The 21,261-nt window shown below is 40.5% G+C and overlaps 2 protein-coding genes across 7 annotated transcripts in view; both read right to left on the reverse strand.

The window, feature by feature from the left end:
- Positions 1–21,261, reverse strand: part of NCALD (neurocalcin delta) — a 456,181-nt gene that overhangs the window by 190,981 nt on the left and 243,939 nt on the right. For 3 of the 6 annotated variants that reach the window (XM_055286937.2, XM_063643501.1, XM_055286933.1), the window contains exon 4: positions 15,971–16,057. The exons of the other annotated variants lie outside the window; for them this stretch is intronic. The gene's annotated coding sequence lies outside the window, so the exon portion shown is untranslated. The remainder of the gene's footprint in view (positions 1–15,970; positions 16,058–21,261) is intronic. 6 annotated transcript variants of the gene reach the window in all.
- LOC129486677 (phosducin-like protein 3) lies at positions 597–1,639 on the reverse strand. Its single transcript, XM_055286932.2, has one exon. The coding sequence runs from the start codon at positions 1,396–1,398 to the stop codon at positions 622–624; it is 777 nt and encodes a 258-aa protein (XP_055142907.1). The 5' UTR covers positions 1,399–1,639; the 3' UTR covers positions 597–621.

Consider the following 21,261-nt stretch of genomic DNA (forward strand, 5'->3'; position numbering starts at 1 on the left):
TGGACCATACCTAGTTTCCTCGGAGCCTCCCAGTTCCTGTCCCCTTTTGGAAAGGATGGTAATGATATCAGCACTCCCTCTTAATGGGCACTATTTTTTAAATAGAAAAATCTGGAAAAACACAAAACAATACAGAAGTTTTTTCCAATCAGCCTTTGCGCAGCTGACTTGGCTCCTAACATACCTCCCTCCTCCTAATCAAAATTCTAGATTGGAACTCATCAGCTTTGACAGGGGCCCAGCACAATGCATGCTAGACCCCAACACAGTTCCCCTCAACAGGGCTGGGACCATCTGCAGGCACTTACTTCAGCTGTGTGCCAGGGGAGATGTTCCCAAACAGAGATATTTTAATCCTCTAGAATTCAGATTTTCTTTTTTTTTTTTTGCCATACCAATAGCTGGTTTTAATTTTTTTAGAGGAAATACTATAGTTTAAAAAAAGAGTTCTAAAATATTTAACAGAATTTCCAGCAATGATTATTTCTAAAATGTAAAGATTTGAAACATAATTTATACAAAACTAAAAACCAGAAGGATTCATTCTTGCTTTTTCTTTTTTTCAAAAAAATCCAGACAATTTGTCACAAGAAAGTTCAGCATGTGATAGCAGCTGCAGCCTCAGTCACCTTCGGAATCACTGTCCCTCCTCATGGGGACAGAGCTCCGCACTGAGGACAGCAACACATCTTCAATCAGCTTCTTAGGGTTTTCCTCCAAGTCTGTCTTAATTGCTCCAGATTCAGACAGTTTCCACCCCAACTCATCTCTTGTCAGGTTCATGCCACCAAACACCAGAGGACCGATCAACTGAGTCTTGATGTCTCCTTCCAGGTAAACAAATATCATGGGCAGATTCCTATCAGGATAATTGGGTATGCAGGTTGTTGAATTGGCTTTGATAAATTTGACATCAGGAAACTTCCTGGCAAGTCCACTGAGGTGCTGATTTATCAGGGCACAGAGGGGAATTCCTTGTTTGTAAAGGTGCAAGACGACCCTCAAGCCCTCACCAGCTTTGGTAACTTCTTGAACATAATACTTCCCTGAGATCCCCAAAACTTCTCCAAATTTATCCTTCAGTTTAATTGCTTTCCACTCAGCGAGTCTCTGCCATCTGTACATTTCAATAGCATGTTCATCCTCCTTATTAAACTCGTCTTCATGATCCTCCAGCTCTTCCAAAGTCATATCTTCGTATGTTGTCACCACTGACTGCTGAAGGATGCACTGCTCCTCTTCTGCCTCCTCTTCCAATTCTTTTAGACTTTCCTTGGTGGGTAAGACGCCCTTCTTGTCTAAGATGTCATTCCACTCAGTGTCTGAGTTGGGGTCCTGCATCTTGTTTCCAGTCGTTAAAGCCAGTTGTGCTGGGGAATTCAGATTTTCTAAAAACATGTTTACAATTTAAATTTGGCTGACTCTTGCAGATATGTGGGCCTAAGTCAATCAAATCTATATCATGATAAAGCCTAAGTTCCTTCCCTTTCTTAATAAAGTATGAAAAGATGCTAGAAAAAGTCTACAGTCATTTCTAACTCTTTCTCTCTGGTAGCCTTAGATCCATCTTTCATGCCAAAACTATATGTCATGGAGGAGCTAACCTGTTTAGAGCATGATCCCAATAGCAGGAAGCGTATTGAAGAATATCATACTTCGGGCCTCCAAGCTGAGCCCCTGTGTGTATCTAATCAGTTCTCACATCATAAGAGAGAGAGACTCCGAAAGTCCAAAATGAGGAGGAAATGAGGATCTCTGCAAAGTCTCTCACCTTCCACTAATGCTTTGCTTCTGCGAGCAACTGCATTTCTCTGCAGTAGTTTTCCCCACCACTCCTCTCACTTTTCTGCTGCTTTATTTTACTTCAGTTAATTGCTCTTTCCCTTCAGCATGTTCTTTTGCCATTGACTTCTGTTTTTTAAGCCAGCAAAATACCTTTCTTTCTTCTTTCCAGCAGCCCTTGGCCTCTTGGGAAGGCTTAGTCATTTCTGCACTACATTCCAAACCAAAAGAAAGTGAACAATCTCAAATGCCTTGGAAAGGTCTCCCTTAGATTTTCATTGAGAATGGCTTTTTCTTTACTCCCAAGGTCTAAGATCACTGGAGGAAGGGCACTGAAGGCGGTGAAAGCTCCAGAGCTCTGTCCCTCACCTTCATGGTGATGTTTCCCAAAGTGTGCAAGGCAAACCATTGGAGTTACTCAAGACAATTTTAGTGGTACACAGTTATGGTGGATTATGGTTGTGTATTTATTTTCACGTGCTTTAGAAAAAAAGTATAGCTGGCATAACCAATTTCAAAGCTATTCACAGCTATAACTGCTGCTTAGGGCAAATGCAAGGTAAAATATAAAGAGGGAGTGGCTTAAAGAAAGACGTTAAGTAAAAAATAATATAGATAGAATGTGATATAGTAAAAATCATGGAGATGGGACTTGAATGACAAAAGCCTGGGAAATGCTGCTTGATGGAAATGACTTGGACCTAGGAAGAATAGGACATGATGTCAGCTCTGGCTATACTGCCGCCCCCATTGCAAAGCCCTGAGCTTGGGGTAGATGGTGGGAAAGCAGCTGTTAGCCTATGAATCACCAGGCTAAGATTCACAATTTCACACCAGGGACCAAAAATACTCAGAAATGTTTCTGAATGGATAAATCAGCTTCATATTATGCTATAACCAAGGATAGCATTGCCATTAAATTTACAATTAGAAGCACCCTGATCCAAAATTCTTTCAGTGTGGAGGCTAAAGCCTACAAAGGTCACATGATTTGGCCCAGTTTCACCCCAGGAAATAGTAGCAGAACTAGAACTTAGACCTCAAACATGATTCATTCTAAATCTTTCTACTACATTTTGCTGCTAGATGTCTTTCATATGCCCCAACAGTCTTATCTACTCCTGAATATATCTAGCTAGATTTCACAGAATAGTAGGAGATAAAATCAGAGTGGTAACATGAGGTGGGGGAGATTGAGTCAGAACCTGAAGGCCCGTTTGAGGACTTTCAGGAGGTTCAGCCCAAAGGTGGAGCTGATAGCTTTATCTAGACACTAGAGAATTAGCAGTAAACAAAAGAGACAACAAACTTTTCCATTGTGAAGGTTTACATTTTAATGGAGGAGAAAATCTAGAATCTGAAATTGCAAATCACCTATGTCTAAATGCCAAATAAGTAATGGCCCAGGATGATAGGATCCACACTGGGAAGGGTTTCCATGGGTTATCTGGCCAGCTGGGCTTTGATGACCTCTTTCAGCGTTTCCCACACTTCTGCTATATCCCAACAACCAAAGGCCCCCAGCTGAACAGCTGCATTTTTCTTAATCAAAAAAAATTTTTTTTCTGAGAAAGGGTCTCCCCCTCTGTTGCCCAGGCTGGAGTGTAGTGGTACAATCATAGCTCACTGTAACCTCCAACTGTTGGGCTCAGGTGATCCTCCTGCCTCAGCCTCCTTCACAGCGAGGACTACAGGTGTGCACCATCACATCCGGCTAACTTTTAAAAATTTTTTTGTAGAGACGAGGTCTTACTATGTTGCCCAGGTTGGTCTCAAATTCCTGGCCTCAAGTGATCCTCTTGCCTCAGCCTCCCAAAGCACTGGGAATACAGGCATGAGCCACTGTGCCCAGCATCTTATCCAATTTTTAACTCCTCTCCTCTTTCTAAGTAGAAGAGGAGGGAGGGGGATAAGTGGAAAAGACAAACTGGCCAGAAAGAGAAAGGAGAGGAATGAATGGAAACAATGATTCTCCTACAAAGTATTTTAAATCCTGAGCTATGCCAGACTAAGTATGTTACCTACGTTAATATTTTATTATTACATCATTAAATTGACAACATAACTGCATAATAATAATGACTAGCCAGTACTGAGAGTTTGCTATGTGCCGGGAAGTAGTCTAGACTGTCTGGCCGACTTGATCTCACCACAACACTATAACACAAGTACTATTATTTTTCATTTCACAGATGAAGAACTGGATGATCAGAGAGGTAAAGTCATTTGTTCTACATCCCACAGCCAGTAAATGGCAGAATCCAGACACAGATGTCAGGATGCTGGACTCCAAAGTCCTGGCTCTTCATCCTGTTCAGGGAGCTCCTCTCCTCAACAGGAGGCAACAGCTAGCTCAGGCTGTCCAGCCAATGCACCCTTCACACAGGATTTCCCTCCTTGCAAGTGTTCTTCTCAAGAATAGGCCCCCTCATTGACCCTGTCCCTTTCATCACTTCATTGTCTTTTTTTTTCTAACCTCTCTGCTCAGTGCTCCGTGTCCCCTGGTTACTGGGGTAACAGTTATCTTGGGTGGTTTTTGCTAGATTTCCATGACCATTGTGGTCTGTCTCTCTTTCCCAGCACTTCTCAGCCTTTTAATTCTCTCCTCATTATTGAAGCCAGCATGGAGCAATTTTTCAAAACATCCAATTAGCAAGTGCACAGAAGGAACTGGGTCCATAATTAATGATTCTAAGACGCAACAAAGCAAAAGCAAAGCCAAGGACGTGGAAGGCACCAAAAACTGAAACTGCATGAGGAAGATGTCCACATTCAGGACCCCTCCCTGGGAACGACAAAGAATTAAACAAGCTGCTCACTGATTCAAATCCCTAAAACACCTCCACATGTCCTGGAATTGAAAAGACATCAATCACTGGGTGACAATCCCAAGTGGAACATCTCTCCCCTCCAGGATGAATGGCTGCCTCTGTTGTAGTAGTGAACTGATTCTTTCTCTATTGTTTTTATGAGAGAAGCTTGGCCCCTCTTTCCTCTCAAAATTGTTCAACTCTTTCAGAGACAGTCTTTCTAGCTAGATGGTCCTAACCTCTGGGATTTCTTGCTCTTCCCCAGGCAGAAGTCAAGTTAGCATACCAGGATTTAAGAGATCAAGCTAGGATGACTTGGAGAAAGAAAAAGGGAAAATAGTAGAGGAATGCCCGGATTCCCAGATGTACAGTTGCTATTCTAATTTGGAGAAGAAAGGAGGGCTTGGATGGAAGTCCACCCAGATCAAATTTTCGCAGACATCAACTTGTTCTCCAACACACAGGGTGAAGTGCAAATGACAAGGGAGTGCTAGCACAGTTATTAGTCAAGGTGCTGTCTTTTCATTAGGAGGAAATAGGGATTATGTTTGCTTTTGATTATTACGAACACTAGTTGCTGCCTGAAAGACTGGAGACAACAAAACAAATAGCCTGAACAGTATTATAGCAAGTTCCTGCATCTCACGGGACATCATGATATACTTGCCAGTAGTGAAAATTAGAAGATTTATATAGACCATGACAGTTGTAGGAATCCTTTACTACTTTTTCTTACCTGCAGCCTAATTTCCTTTTGGTTCTATATTGGGCTAATGCCAGCTTTCAGGGCTGATCTCTGTACTTAAGGGAGTATATCTAAACCCATTCTACCAAGCCACAGACTAAGCATTTTGCTTAATACCATGGCAATGGATACAAGCAATGTTAGATGAGAAGGAAAGTAAAATGTCACCAGGACATTTACAAGACATAGTACTTATTGCTGCTGCTGCTCAAATAAAATAATAGTAAATACTGTTATGCATGTTGCTAAGCAATGTTGCATCTTCAGTCCTTAATAACTGCATTAGTAACACAAGATGGGACAAACTACATTTTGATACCGATGAGATGTTTTGCCTTCTTTGAATAATCAGCCTCAGCAACCGATGACTTCCAGCACAAAGCAAAAGTGGTTATCTTTTCTCCCCTGGCTATGATATGTATGAGAACTCAGTGGTAAATTTCCTATAGGAAAGACTAAGGGTTCTCTCTGCTAACCCACTTCCCCACAAAGTCTTTAAGTCTTAAGTAAAAAATAAACGAATTAATAAATAAGTAACATTCTTTCCCTGAAATGTCTCCTATCAGCTATTGTATATGTATATGTAGCAAGTGCTAGAAAACTATGAATTTTAAATACAGTTAAAGATTTGAAGTAAAATGCATCTACAAACATATATCTTCTGATTCAAAGATAACACTGATTTGAAGGATCTTATGTGAGGATAATCAACATTGCAGCAGTCCCAGATTCTGTATTAATAACAACCCTCTGGTTTACAGATACTAAAAGTTTGCTTAGGGTGAGCTGCTAACTAATGACTTCTTGTCCCTCTCCTCAGTTTACCCAGCATTCCCTGATTACCCAGAATTCCCAATTACCCAGCATTCCCCTATTATCCAGCATTCCTAGTTACCCAGCTTTCCCTGGTTACCTAGCATTCCCCCATTTATCCAGCATTCCTGACTACCCAGCATTCCCCAGTCATTCTGCATTTCTCAGCTACTACATAAGCATTAGTCAGAAATAGTCTGCAAGAAAATAACCTTTTCAACAGTATTTTACCAATGGAATTCTGGAAGCTTTCATCTCCTTAGAGGAACAGTATTGCATAAAAGATACTATGTATGTTTTAACACAGACCCTGGAGCCAGACTCCCTAGGAGGAATCCTGACTACACAATTTCCCATTTAAGTGACTTTGGGCAAATTAACGTCTTTGTGCCCCTTTTTTTCCTCACCTGTTACTGCAATGATTAAATAAGTTGATATATATAAAGTACTTAGAGCAGTGCCTCCTTCTGGCTCTGGGGAAGAGCTGTTTGAACATCTCCCCATCAAAACAAGCAAATACTGCAGTTAGTAAAGGAGAAAAAAAGCTGACTCCAGAATGTACCCTTAGGATCTGTATTTGTTGCTTTTATATTTCAGAGGAAGCCACTGATCTAATGAAGCTAGAAAACACTAAATTTTGAACTCCTATAACATCAAACTGTTACTAATTATGGTTCTGGGCATATGCCGTATGTTTCCCAGAAATAACAAATGTTCCACGGAAAAGTAAGTGGCCAAGGGTAGGAAAAACATATAGTAAATGTCCTTGTTTTTCTTGGCTGTTAACATTAACGCAACGAAGCATTCAGTGAAAACTATGAACATTCAACTGCAACTTCCTACCACTTCAGAAGACATTCTTGAACTACTGAAAGTGAGAGCTGTTATGTTCAAATAGCATTGTCAAGTAATTTATTAAGAATCTTACATTTTAAACTTTGAAAAATGTTACTCTGTCCCATTGAAATTACATTGCTAGATGCTAAACTAACTCCATGTGATTCTCATTTTCAGAAATACAATTTTAGACCGTTCAAGAGTTTCAGTGTTTCTCCTTGAGCTGCATAATAGAAAGCCATTTGGGTTTTAAACATAATTTTGTTTTTTACAGGGGTTCCCTTGTACAAGGAACACATTTCTCTCATACAGTCTTGCTATGTAAGAGGCTAATTGTTTTAGATTTCTTTTAAGCTTCCTTTATTTTACTTAAGTGAACTTGAAGTGAATTTTTACAACTATCTAGTGAAAGAAAATTAAATTATTAATCAAGTGATTTTTATTTATAAGGAGATCATACCAGCACCAGGAGGCTAACATTATGTTTTCTTTCAGTAGATTTTGTATTAAAGAGCATGTATTTTAAAAATAAATCAGCCTGATGGTCCCATTTATTCTTATTTTCTGTTATAAGTAAAGTATGATGATCCTATAGGTGCTAAAAAGTGATCAAGATCTAATACAAGCTACTTTGCAGGCAGGAACTGCTACTGACAGAACCTCTGCATGTAATCAATGTGCAGTTATGTGACAGTCAATGCCATGTCCTAGAATTACGATGATGAAAAAAAGCAGCCCTAGGTTCTGTCCTCATGGAGCTTAGAGTCTAAGACAGCGCTACTTAAAATGTGGTCTACGGACCAGTCTTAACAGACTTCAATAAGGCAAATACAGATATTGCAAGTAGTTGTCAATAAACTTCTATAGCAGCTGGACATTGCTACAGCATCCAAATGTGTAGTCAAGTAAACTCATCTCATTGAATAGGGTATAGAATGGTCTGGAGATTGCCAAACTTGCATGGTGAGTTTCCTGGGGTAGATTCTAAGTACTGGTGTGCCCGGAATTGGTGGGTTCTTGGTCTCACTGACTTCAAAAATGAGGCCGCAGACCCTCATGGTGTAACAGTTCTTAAAGATGGTGTGTCTGGGGTTTGTTCCTTCTGATGTTCAGACGTGTTCAGAGTTTCTTCCTTCTGGTGGTGGGTTCGTGGTCTCACTGGCTTCAGGAGTGAAGCTGCAGACCTTCACGGCGAGTATTACAGCTCTTCAGGCCGCGCGTCCGGAGTTGTTCATTTCTCCCGGTGGGTTCGTGGTCTGGCTGGCCTTAAGAGTGAGGCTGTAGATCTTCACTGTGAGTGTTACAGCTCATAAAGGCAGTGCGGACCCAAACAGTGAGCAACAGCAAGATCTGTTGCAAACAGCAAAAGAACACAGCTTCCATAGTGTGAAATAGGACCTGAACGGGTTGCAACTGCTGGCTCGGGCAGCCTGCTTTTATTCCCTTATCTGGCCCCCACCCACATCCTGCCGACTGGTCCATTTTACAGAGAGCTGATTGGTCTGTTTTACAGAGCGCTCATTGGTCCGTTTTGACAGGGTGCTGATTGGTGCATTTACAATCCCTGAGCTACACACAAAAGTTGTCCAAGTCCCCACTAGATTAGCTAGACACAGAGCACTGATTGGTGCATTCACAAACCTTGAGCTAGACACAGGTTGCTGATTGGTGCATTTACAATCCTCCAATAAAAGTCCTCCAAGTCCCCACCCGCTCAGGAACCCAGCTGGCTTCGTCTTGTGGATCACCCTGCCAGGGCCGCAGGTGGAGCTGCCTGCCAGTCCCGCACTGTGTGTCTGCACTCCTCAGCCCTTGGGCGGTGGATGGGACCGGGTGCCGTGGAGCAGGGGGCCACGCTTGCTGGGGAGGCTGGGGCCGTGCAGGAGCCCACAGTGCGGGAGGCTGGGGAGGTCTAGGGAGGCTCGGGCATGGCGGGCTGCAGGTCCCATGCCCTGCCCCGCGGGGAGGCAGCTGAGGCCCGGCGAGAATTTGAGAGCAGCACTGGTGGGCCGGCACTGCTGGGGGATCCGGACCACCCTCCACAGCTGCTGGCCTGGGTGCTAAGCCCTTCACTGCCCAGGGCCAGCAGCGCTGGCCAGCCGCTCTGAGTGCAGAGCCCAGCGAGCCCGAGCCCACGCCCACCCATAACTCATGCTGGCCCGCAATCGCCGTGCACAGCAGCCCCGGTTCCCACCCACGCCTCTCCCTGTACACCTCCCCACAAGCAGAGGGAGCTGGCTCCGGCCTCGGCCAGCCCAGAGAAGGGCCCCCACAGCGCAGTGGCGGGCTAAAGGGCTCCTGGAGCATGGCCAGAGTGGACACCGAGGCCGAGGAGGCCTGAGAGCCAGCGAGGGCTGCCAGGGCTGCCAGCACGCTGTTACCTCTCACTGGTAGTCACAGACAGAAGGACACCTATTGATTTGTGATGAATTGGAAAGTTTTTCAAAAATTGAATTCCCCCCAGATAGTGTGAAAAGGACTAGTCTAGTGCTTTCAAAGCATTATACAAAAAACGAGAGAGAGTTTAATTCCAACTAAGAAAATTTGAGAATGTTTTGTGAAATAAATGATTAAGAGTGGATTAGAATTTGAGGGGTAGAAATCACAACATGAGAAGTGCTATGGAGGCAGAAAAGTGCAAAGATGACCCGGGCCACCTCCTTCATTATGGCTGGAATAAGACATGAGGACAAGGCAAAGGGAGGTAACGGAGATAAATGTGCAAAGATTGATTGAAGCCAGTTACTAGAGGGCCTCGAATGTCATGAAAAGGACTCAGAACTTTATTTTTGAGATAATCAGAAGTCCTTAATATTTCTGAAGAGCATCATGACACAAAAGAAACTATTTTACATATAATATTGGCTCATTTGAACTACATGTGACACTTTAAGGCGGGAAGCCTTTAAGTGAGGTAAACAATAACAGTAAAAAGGAATTTCACTTTCACAAAACCACCTAACAAAATAAATATCTATTAAAATAAAAAATACCAATAAAAAGGGATTTTATTTAAAAATAATCTCTTTAATGGTGTCATATATTACTACATGTGTAAGTACACTTTTGCAATTTGAAGTCTTCGCTGCACCATAGCACAGTAAAATACCACTTTAGAAGATCTAATCATGTATGATTGAAGTAATTTTGAAATACCATTTCTTAGCTTTATAGTGACACATAGAACACATTCTTCCCATTTTCAGAAACTTTGATTAAACCGCAGATAATATGAGAACATTAACCAGTGTACTATTATAACAAATTACACTAAAATGTCAAACACCATCACCAAAGGACACAAGAGCAGCACTTTTTTTTCTCTCTGTTATTCTCAGCTTCCTATAAAACTAGAATTGATTTCATTAAATGTGCCTCATTTATGTCTCATTTAAGTTTGGTGCCAAGGACCAAAAGGCTCTTAATTCTTGCAGCTGACCGAAGTGGAATCTTTGTGGCATTAAGACTCTCATAAATGTATCTTCTTAAGAAACAGTTGAACCACTAAGTAAGTTTTAAACTTTGAGGGTAAAATTTTCTAAGGTTTTAACAAATAAAACGAGGCTCCCAGAAAAACATATTATCACATTAGAATTTCACATACTTGGCTGAGTAAATACCTAATTATTTCATCTTATAATTCTGGTTTCATAATATCATCTTCAATTTGGATGTGAGAATTACAGAACTGTAAAGATACCATCCTGTTAAAGCTACACATTTAGAATTGCACACATTTGTGATACAACTACAATACAAGGCTAAAACAGAGCAGTGTGAGTCATTGATTAAGATGCACTAAAGCAGGGGTGCTCAACTGAGGGTGATATTTGCCCTTCCCAGGAGACATTTGGCAATGTCTTCAGATGGTTGTCATGACCGGGGATATACTACCGGCACCAGGATACTGCAATACATCCTATAATGTGCAAGACACTCCCTTCCAGAAGAATTATCTGGTTCAAAATGACAATAGTGCTATGTTGAAAAAAACTTGTACTGAAGGATCACACTAACAACATGTCCATCATTCCTCCCAATTCTAAGATTTTTGGCATATGCTATGGTCTGAATGTTTGTGTCTGCCTCCCTCCCCAAATTCATATGTTGAAGTCCTAACCCCCAAGGTGATTATACTAGGAGGTGGAGTTTGGGGCAGGTGATTAGGACATGAAGGTGGATTTAATGTCATTATAAAAGAGACCCCAGGGTCTCTTTTCCCCTACCACCATAGGAGGATACAGCGAGAAGGCACCATCTATGAACCAGGAAATAGGACCTCGACAGACACCGAATCTGCCAGCACCTTAATCTTGGACTTCCTGACCTCAAGAACTGTAGGAAATAAATTTCTGTTGTTTATAAGCTACCCAGTTTATGATATTTTGTTATAGCAGACTAAACAGACTAAGACAGCATATATAGAAATAATCACTTTGATTCATACAGTAGGAAAGTCAGAAACAAGGAGGTTCCTGAAGATTAAAACAGATAATTATTATGCCTCCCTTTGATATAATGAACTGCTTACATCAAACCCTCTGACTTTTGCAAACAAGACCTGAAGGTAATCCTCACCAGTGCCCTGGTGTAATTCCACTGATGTCAGTAATACTCTCTATGTAGCTATGCAAACATTGCATCAAGAAGTCTTCCAGCAGACCTTCATAAAAGACAGGCACAGTTGAAAACCTCAAATAAGTTTCCAGGCATGTATTGTTTTCTGTGTTGTAAGTCAGTAATGGCTTTAAGAAGCAATATGAAATAACGACTTTTGAGAATGTGGGAAAGAAATCCATCTCCTTAAATATATACATTGATTCTAAGATGTGAACCTTTTCTAGATATGCTAAATGTGCAAAATGTATAAAGCATGTTAAATATATAAGGTATAATAAGGTCTTTTTGTAAGAAGAAATAGAAAGAGGCCAGATGTGGTGGCTCATGTCTATAACTCCAACACTTAGGGAGGCCAACACAGAAGGACTGCTTAAGGCCATGAGTTCTAGACTAGCCTGGGCAACACAGTGAGACACTCTGACTCAACAAAAAATACAAAAATTAGCTGGGCATGGTGGTGTGCACTTGTAGTCCCTGCTACTGAGGAGGCTGAGGCTTCAGTAAGCCAAGATTGCACCACTGTACTCCAGCCTGGGCAACAGAGTGAGATCCCATTTCAAAAACAAACAAAGAAAATAAAACCAAAGAAATAGACTCTGAAATGCTCTTCCTCTCAGCTCCTTCTCCATCAGTGTTAGACTCTGTGAGTTTCATTTAAGTCTTTGTATTGCTCTCTTCCTCCTCCCCTCACCACTCCAGAATGAGGCACAGGGAGGACAATGGGATCACTATTGTCTCAGAAACAAGAACAAATTAATACAAAGCCTGGTTTCTCTCTCTTGTTTTCCTCTCTTGAAATTTCTTCGAAGTCTTTGACTGTGAATTGGGTACTATCAAGGACATCTGTCCTGAACATCCTCTTAGGTCTTCTAGAGTATATGCCTTTATTTAACTAAACAGAAGAATAACCACACTTACATGCAATACAATTTATACTTGAAATCATGTTTAAATTCTATCTAAAGACCCACACTACTTACTTATAAGCAAAAACTTAGTATAAAACCTATATATTTGCTTATTGGCATATTATCTGCCTGTTCCACTAGAATTTCAGATCCATGGGAACAGGGATTTTGTCTTGCGTATATTGGCTGGGTGAGTAAATGAATATCTTCTCCCTATCAGCAGAGTCATTACACAATTGCAAACTCCTTTTATTTTTACAGAAGACCACAGGACTCATTTCCTGTTATAAACTACTCATGTTGGTTCATTCATTCATTCTCTATTAAGTCTTTCATGATCTGGCTCCTGCCACTTCTCTAGCTTTCCCCCATAGGATACCTGCCTTGCTCTCCAGCAACACTAGCTTTGGCTCAATTCTTAGTAAGTTCCATGCTCCCTTCTACCTTAGAACCTCTGCTCTGGCCTTTCTTCTGCCCATCTCCAACACCTTCAGATTTCTACAGGGAAGCCTTCCCTGATCCCCACTGAGACTAGGTGTGGTACCTGCATTTTATAGTCTCATAATTCCTTGTTTTTGCTGTTGTCGTTTTCTATCATAGTACTTAACACATTTGTAAAATGTATTTGTGTGATTATTTGACTAAGTTTGCTCCCAACCCCACTCTTCTCAGCTGCATGACTTCCTATCCCTATTAATATCCCCGCCATCTAACACAGTGCCTGTCACATAGCAACTGCTCAATAAATATTTATTGAACAAATAAATGAATTATGTTTCTAGAAACATAATCTGTTACCAAATACGTAAGTCCATGTTATACCATATCATTCTTCTCTAGGGCTCAAGTTAGTAGGTACTTAGCCAACATTTGTTGGTTAATTGAAATCATCATTCATCTCCAGCAAACACCATTCTCCTATGTCTGTATGACACTAAACAATTTGTTGCAAAATTGCTGGGAAATAAACTACTCTCTATTTTTTTCTACATACTAATACAAAAGCAGTTTGTTTTTGTTTTTGTTTTTCACCGAATTTATTAGCTGTTTTGGCATTAAGAACATGACTGGATGGAAAATAGTTGGCAGGGAATCAATTACTCGACTGATCAGTATTTGTCTCTGTGGCTATATTTGAAAACATCTGGAAGCACACTTTAATTATCCTCTGAATATTTGGTGTCTCACGCTCTCAGCCTCTGAGATAATCTCTCTCCATATTATTCCTAAATGAAAGGTATTCTGTTGACAAAATCAATGTTTTTTGACAGAGTGGAATTTGTGGGACATTGAAAATACAGAATAATGAGCTCCCAGGCTAAAAGGGCTAAAATAGCATTCATTCTTTTAAGAGGAGGAGCAAAGAAGTCTTTAGCTTAGAAAACTGCAGAAAAATGAAATTCCATGTAACATCCTATAACTAAGAAGCTAGTCACATAGGGAGCCTTGGGAAGAGTACAGATTTCTCAGGGACCCAGACAAAACCATCCTGACTTAAGGAGGCTAAAGAGAGATATCCAAACAACAGGAAATCAGTAATAATTGTAAACCTAGAGTCTATTCATATACCTTGCTTTCAAATAATTTCTTTATATGTATTCTTCCCATCTATGGTTATCTGGATTTCTGCCACTAGGCAACTTTTACTAAATTGTCTGAAATTCTTGAACAAAATCCCAAACAGCCCAGGAAATTTGGGCAGTATTTGCTAAGTCAGGCCATTCTTATGGAAAGCCCGTTAGGAAGTTTAACCTCTGTTGAAGAGGTCATCCTCTTCCCTGCCTTGCCCACTACTCTCTCAAGCCCACTAGTAGTCAAGCAGGGAGTGGCTTCTTCACTGCCCCAAGAGCTTTTCTGTCAATTTCTCATCCAAATCATCCTCGTTTGGGTCTGGCAGATGCTGCAAACCTGCAGCATGAACTCTCGCAGTCTCCCTTTGCTCCATGTGAATGAGAGATGAAGTCTAGCTTATTTGGGGCTCACTCTAGCAAGGAATTACCTGCCCCTGAAACAATAAACACAGAGAAGGACCCAGGTGCTGCAGGAGGGATAGAAATGACTAGAAGCCAATAGCATCATATTGATTATCCACACCTCCATGCCAAGGGGAAGTGTTCTTATCTTAAATCCTACTCAAGCTTTACTGTCTTTAGGCAAAAACACACATTTTCCTATTAGGCTTTAGTTTGATGTCAGAAAGAGCCAAGGAACTAAAGCAATGGTGACTGCCATGTCTCGGGTTGTAATATCCATAAATAGTCCAACCAAATTATCTCAAGAAGACGGAGCTTCACAGACTGCCTGATCATTACTAGTTACAATGCACAACTCTATCTTGGCCTCCAGGAGAAATGCAATAGGGCTGAGACTTAGTTCTCAATGCCATGAGGAAAAAAAAAAACATTAGATTTTGCTTAACATGACTTCAAATATTTCATAACTCTTCTATAGATCTCATTAGAAGGACTGGACTACCAAATTTGGAATAAAAACTTTTCCCTTTCACTTTCTTGTTACATCCAGGTGATCCATGTTGCTCAGGTAGTAATTAAACCATAAAGACTTCATGGGGGAAAAGGAAGTGGGATGAAAAGAGCTAAGTCTACTCGAGTTTCATTTGTTATCAGTGTATCTGCCCTGCCCCCATTTATTTTATTTTCTCCATTTGTTCCTCATACACAACTGTTTGACCAAGTAAACATCAGATTAATCTTCATGACTTTTTTCCAAACAGGCTCAAAACATACTACTGAGGTCTAAGCCATATGACTTTGCCTGCAATTCTTCACTAGCCCTTGTCTGGGGCCATTAACTTATTTTGAAAAGTTTCCAAGAAATTCAGTAGATTTCCCTTCCTGAAAAGCCAATTTCCTAACTGTTCAATGAGATGGCTTTTGAGACTCATATCAACAAATTAGGAAAGTAATAATGTTCCTATTCTAACAGGAAATTCACTATTGCTGGTGCTGCTGCCCTAATTATACTATAATCGAATTTCAAAAGAATCTTTTTTGAATTAGAAAACATCCCATCTACTTGCTGCATAATATCCTCTTCGATCCTCTATACTAAATGAGTCCATTTGGAAAGTAAGGAGGGGTATAAATTACCTTTTTTCCAGGAATCAACAAGCCAAGTTTTTACTTCATTATCATATGTCTTGTTTTGTTTTACTAAATCTCTTACACTTAAATAAGGTTTCCGCTTAATCAGTCACCAGAAAAGAGGACAGGATTTTTTTTTTTAATTAAAACGGGTGCATAGCTTTCTTTTCAGTAACATACACATTCATCAAGAGTTAAAAATGGAAATGGCTACCCCATGACAAAGCTTATTTTTCTACATAGCAAATACAAATATATAAACACACAGAAACCTACCTAGGATACAGCTTTGCATTTTGAATCGTAATTTACACAATTTAACCCTTTCAAGAGATTAAAAAACTAACTCACAGTATGCAGTCACTCAGTGCCTGCGATCTCGGGGCCTTCCTCAATATCACGACAGATTTTAACACCAGGAGATCAGACGCCCTGCAACTGAGATCACTCATAATTAGCAACTATTGTTCTTGAACATTTGACAGCTCTGTAAAAGTTTTGGTGAGACTGTCACTTTTATTTCTTTTGTAGTTGCCTTCGCAAACAGGAAACAGGAAACACACCTACAAGAACACTGACGTGTATCAGCCTAATTGGTTTTTGGTTCAAAGTACTTAGAAATGAGTCTTGTAACCCAGGGGTAACAGGCGCACAGTCTCCAAAGAGTAGGAATCAGCTCTGAGCATCTCACGGTCCACTTCTCTGGACAGATGCTATGCAGGCAATTTATTACAGGGAGAAACAGGCATGCTGAGTAACAGTCAGGCCTTATGGCCTTAATTCAGGAAGGATTATAAACATTAGAATAAACGAACTTAAATATATATATATACACATATATCAAATATATTATTTAAATATATATCAATTATTTAAAAGAATAATATATTAAAATAATGTAATACATATAATTTTTCCTGGAATGTATATAGAAACTATCACTTAGGAATCATTTGGTTACAAGTAACAGAAAACCCAGCTCAAACTCACTTATACAAATAAATAACAAAATAAGGAAATATTTGTTTCATTGAGCTGGGGAAAAAACCCAGAAGTAAGATTGGTTTTGGGAAACCACAAGTTTGTTGTATCATTTGATTCTAGACAGTTCTCTTGGTACAGGTATTCTTTGTGAATTGGCTTCACCTTCAGGCTGCTCTCCTCCTGGTGCAATAAAAATGGCTGTAGCAGTTCAAGATCATATATCTATCATCCAAGAGGACAGTGTCAGCGTCATGGCAGTCCCAATGAAAGTTCTGAGGTCATTCTGAGGGCCCATTGCTGAATCGGCCACTGTATTTGGGGGTCTCATATGTTAAATGGCTTAAACTAGTCAAGGCTTATCCCTGGAGGTAAGAGTAGGGTCAATCCACACAAACAAACAAACATCACATAGAGAGACACTGGGGATACTTAGAGGAAAGGGAAAGTGGGAAGGGGATCAGCAAATGTCCACCACAACAGTGCTTGACAATAATCTGAAGACTGATATTTGAGGATGTGTATCTGTAAAAACCCTAGTACTCAGGTGATCTGCAGATGTCCGTAAGAGAATGAGTGGAAGTTCAATAGATGTTGATGACTCAAGGCTCTATATTTAGTTGGACTTTCTTTTTATTTTTTTGCGGAGTTGGGGAGACAGAGTTTCACTCTGTCACCCAGATGGGAGTGCAGTAGAGCAATAATAGCTCAGTGTAGCCTCAAACTTCTATGCTCAAGCAATCCTCCTGCCTCAGCCTCCAGAATAGCTGGGACTGCAGGGATGCCCCAACATGCCTGGCTAACTTTTTTTTTTTTAATAGAGATGAGGGCTCGCTATGTTGCCCAGGTTGGTCTCAAACTCCTGGCCTCAAGTGATCCTGCCACCTCAGTGTCTCAAAGTGCTGAGATTACAGGCATGAACCACCACACCTAGCCTGAACGTTCTATTAACATTGGATTTGCTCTCTGAGAAAATAGTTCAGAATATTTCCACTCTGTTTATTAAATACATTTTACAGTGTATGAAGCACTCTTCCATTTGATCGTCTATTTTGTCATGAAAAGAACCCTGTCAGCAGTGGGCAGGCATCCCCACTGGAAGCTTAGGCAGTGGGGCAGACACTGCCTGTTGCCTATCCAATGACAAGTCTACCCTTTTCCCTTACAGAATCTTGATTTTGTCCAGAGCAGGAATTTGCCGTGTTAAAAAACCACATGATTATCTCAATAGATGCAGAAAAGGCCTTTGACAAAATTCAACAATGCTTCATGCTAAAAACTCTCAATAAATTAGGTATTGATGGGACGTATCTTAAAATAATAAGAGCTATCTATGACAAGCCCACAGCCAGTCTCATACTGAATGGGCAAAAACTAGAAGCATTCCCTTTGAAAATGGGCACAAGACAGGGATGCCCTCTCTCACTACTCCTATTCAACATAGTGCTGGAAGTTCTGGCCAGGGCAATCAGGCAGGAGAAGGAAATAAAGGGTATTCAATTAGGAAAAGAGGAAGTCAAATTGTCCCTGTTTGCAGATGACATGATTGTATATCTAGAAAACCCCACTGTCTCAGCCCAAAATCTCCTTAAGCTGATTAGCAACTTCAGCAAAGTCTCAGGATACAAAATCAATGTACAAAAATCACAAGCATTCTTGTACACCAATCACAGACAAAGAGCCAAATCATGAGTGAACTCCCATTCACAACTGCTTCAAAGAGAATAAAATACCTGGGAATCCAACTTACAAGGGATGTGAAGGACCTCTTCAAGGAGAACTACAAACCACTGCTCAATGAAATAAAAGAGGATACAAACAAATGGAAGAACATTCCATGCTCATGGGTTGGAAGAATCAATATCGTGAAAATGGCCATACTGCCCAAGGTAATTTATAGATTCACTGCCATCCCCATCAAGCTACCAATGACTTTCTTCACAGAATTGGAAAAAACTACTTTAAAGTTCATATGGAACCAAAAAAGAGCCCGCATCGCCAAGTCAATCCTAAGCCAAAAGAACAAGGCTGGAGGCATCACGCTACCTGACTTCAAACTATACTACAAGGCTACAATAACCAAAACAGCATGGTACTGGTACCACAACAGAGACATAGATCAATGGAACAGAACAGAGCCCTCAGAAATAATGCCGCATATCTACAACTATCTGATCTTTGACAAACCTGACAAAAACAAGAAATGGGGAAAGGATTCTCTATTTAATAAATGGTGCTGGGAAAACTGGCTAGCCATATGTAGAAAGCTGAAACTGGATCCCTTCCTTACACCTTATACAAAAATTAATTCAAGATGGATTAAAGACTTAAATGTTAGACCTAAAACCATTAAAATCCTACAAGAAAACCTAGGCAATACCATTCAGGACATAGGCATGGGCAAGGACTTCATGTCTAAAACACCAAAAGCAATGGCAACAAAAGCCAAAATTGACAAATGGGATCTAATTAAACTAAAGAGCTTCTGCACAGCAAAAGAAACTACCATCAGAGTGAACAGGCAACCTACAGAATGGGAGAAAATTTTTGCAACCTACTCATCTGACAAAGGGCTAATATCCAGAATCTACAATGAACTCAAACAAATTTACAAGAAAAAAACAACCCCATCAAAAAGTGGGCAAAGGACATGAACAGACACTTCTCAAAAGAAGACATTTATGCAGCCAAAAAACATGAAAAAATGCTCATCATCACTGGCCATCAGGGAAATGCAAATCAAAACCACAGTGAGATACCATCTCACACCAGTTAGAATGGCCATCATTAAAAAGTCAGGAAACAACAGGTGCTGGAGAGGATGTAGAGAAATAGGAACACTTTTACACTGTTGGTAGGACGGTAAACTAGTTCAACCATTGTGGAAGTCAGTGTGGTGATTCCTCAGGGATCTAGAACTAGAAATACCATTTGACCCAGCCATCCCATTACTGGGTATATACCCAAAGGATTATAAATCATGCTGCTATAAAGACACATACACATGTATGTTTATTGCGGCACTATTCACAATAGCAAATACTTGGAACCAACCCAAATGTCCAACAACGATAGACTGGATTAAGAAAATGTGGCACATATACACCATGGAATACTATGCAGCCATAAAAAAGGATGAGTTCATGTCCTTTGTAGGGACATGGATGAAGCTGGAAACCATCATTCTCAGTAAACTATCGCAAGGACAAAAAACCAAACACTGTATGTTCTCACTCATAGGTGGGAACTGAACAATGAGAACTCATGGACACAGGAAGGGGAACATCACACTCTGGGGACTGTTGTGGGGTGGGGGGATGGGGGAGGGACAGCATTAGGAGATATACCTAATGCTAAATGACGAGTTAATGGGTGCAGCAAAACAACATGGCACATGGATACATATGTAACAAACCTGCACATTGTGCACATGTACCCTAAAACCTAAAGTATAATAATAAAAAAAAAAGAAAGAAATTCTGAAAATGAAAAACTTAAAAAAAAAATTCAGCTAAGAGAGGCAGGAGAATGGCGTGAACCCTGGGGGGCAGAGCCTGCAGCGAGCTGAGATCGCGCCACTGCACTCCAGCCTGGGCGACAACGAGACTCTGTCTCAAAAAAAAAAAAAAAAAAAAAAAAGAAGATTCAGCTAAGAATGATGGCCAGGTGGAACAATTTTGGTTCTGGAGATGCAAACAAGCCGAAGTTACTAGGTAGGGCTCCTGGAAAGTTACTTTCAAAGGACCCTGGCATTCACTTCTTGTTCTTTGCCCTTCCTCTTCATCATGCCTGCAACTCTGATGCAAAGCTGGAGGAAGAGCTATCTCTTGCAGTCATGAAGTCACAAGCATGAAAACAAAAGCCACATGCTGTGAATGAAGCCTAAACTGAAAGAAGGAGCCACTGCACTGGGCCTGGCTTGCCTGCTTCTAGACTGTTACATGAGAAAAAGTAAATCCTATTTGGTTAAGCCACTGTACAAGGATTCTTGTTACAGGACACTGCATATAATCCTAACTGATACAAAGAGGTTTCTCAACCAGGTGATGACAGATCAAGGCTTAAACACAAGTCTTTAGACTCCCTGTCCAGTGATATTTCCAATAAATTGCATTGCCTCTTTAAAAGCAGAACCCATACTCTGAATACTACACAAACAGGCATTTTAAATGTATGCTTTTTTTCTCAACAAATAGCTTATTTAAATGATCTGAGACGTAGCTCAAATGGTGAGAGGGGATTCATTGCTTTTTGTTTGTTTTACTTTTTAACATGTGGCACTCAAACATTTGCAAAATTTCTAAAGCAAGAATGCCTTGGCTACAGCAAAGGAAAGCTAGGTCATTTTACCAAAATTTATTTCCAGGCTACCTAAGGAAGAATTAGCCAGCTTCCCACATCTTGTTGTGAATGAGGGTTTTCTTCCTTGACTTTCTCATCCACTTGGCTATTATAAGAAAACAGGGTTCTCATGAAGTGTGGAATAACTGAGCCAAAAGTAAAGGAGGAACCATACCCAAAGATTAGTTCCAGAGGAATTAAAGATTTAGCTGTAAAAAGCAAAAGGTTTAAACTTTTAGAAGAAAATATGGGGAAACATCTTTCTGATCTTAAAATGGGAGAGAAGTTCTTAAGGCACAAAAGTGTTAACCATAAAAGGA

This window comes from Symphalangus syndactylus, chromosome 7 (genome assembly GCF_028878055.3).
Source record: "Symphalangus syndactylus isolate Jambi chromosome 7, NHGRI_mSymSyn1-v2.1_pri, whole genome shotgun sequence".
NCBI classification, from domain to species: Eukaryota; Metazoa; Chordata; class Mammalia; order Primates; family Hylobatidae; genus Symphalangus; species Symphalangus syndactylus.

Coding starts and splice junctions, on each gene's coding strand:
- LOC129486677 (XM_055286932.2), bottom strand. CDS start 1,398: ATGTTTTTAGAAAATCTGAATTCCCCAGCACAACTGGCTTTAACGACT.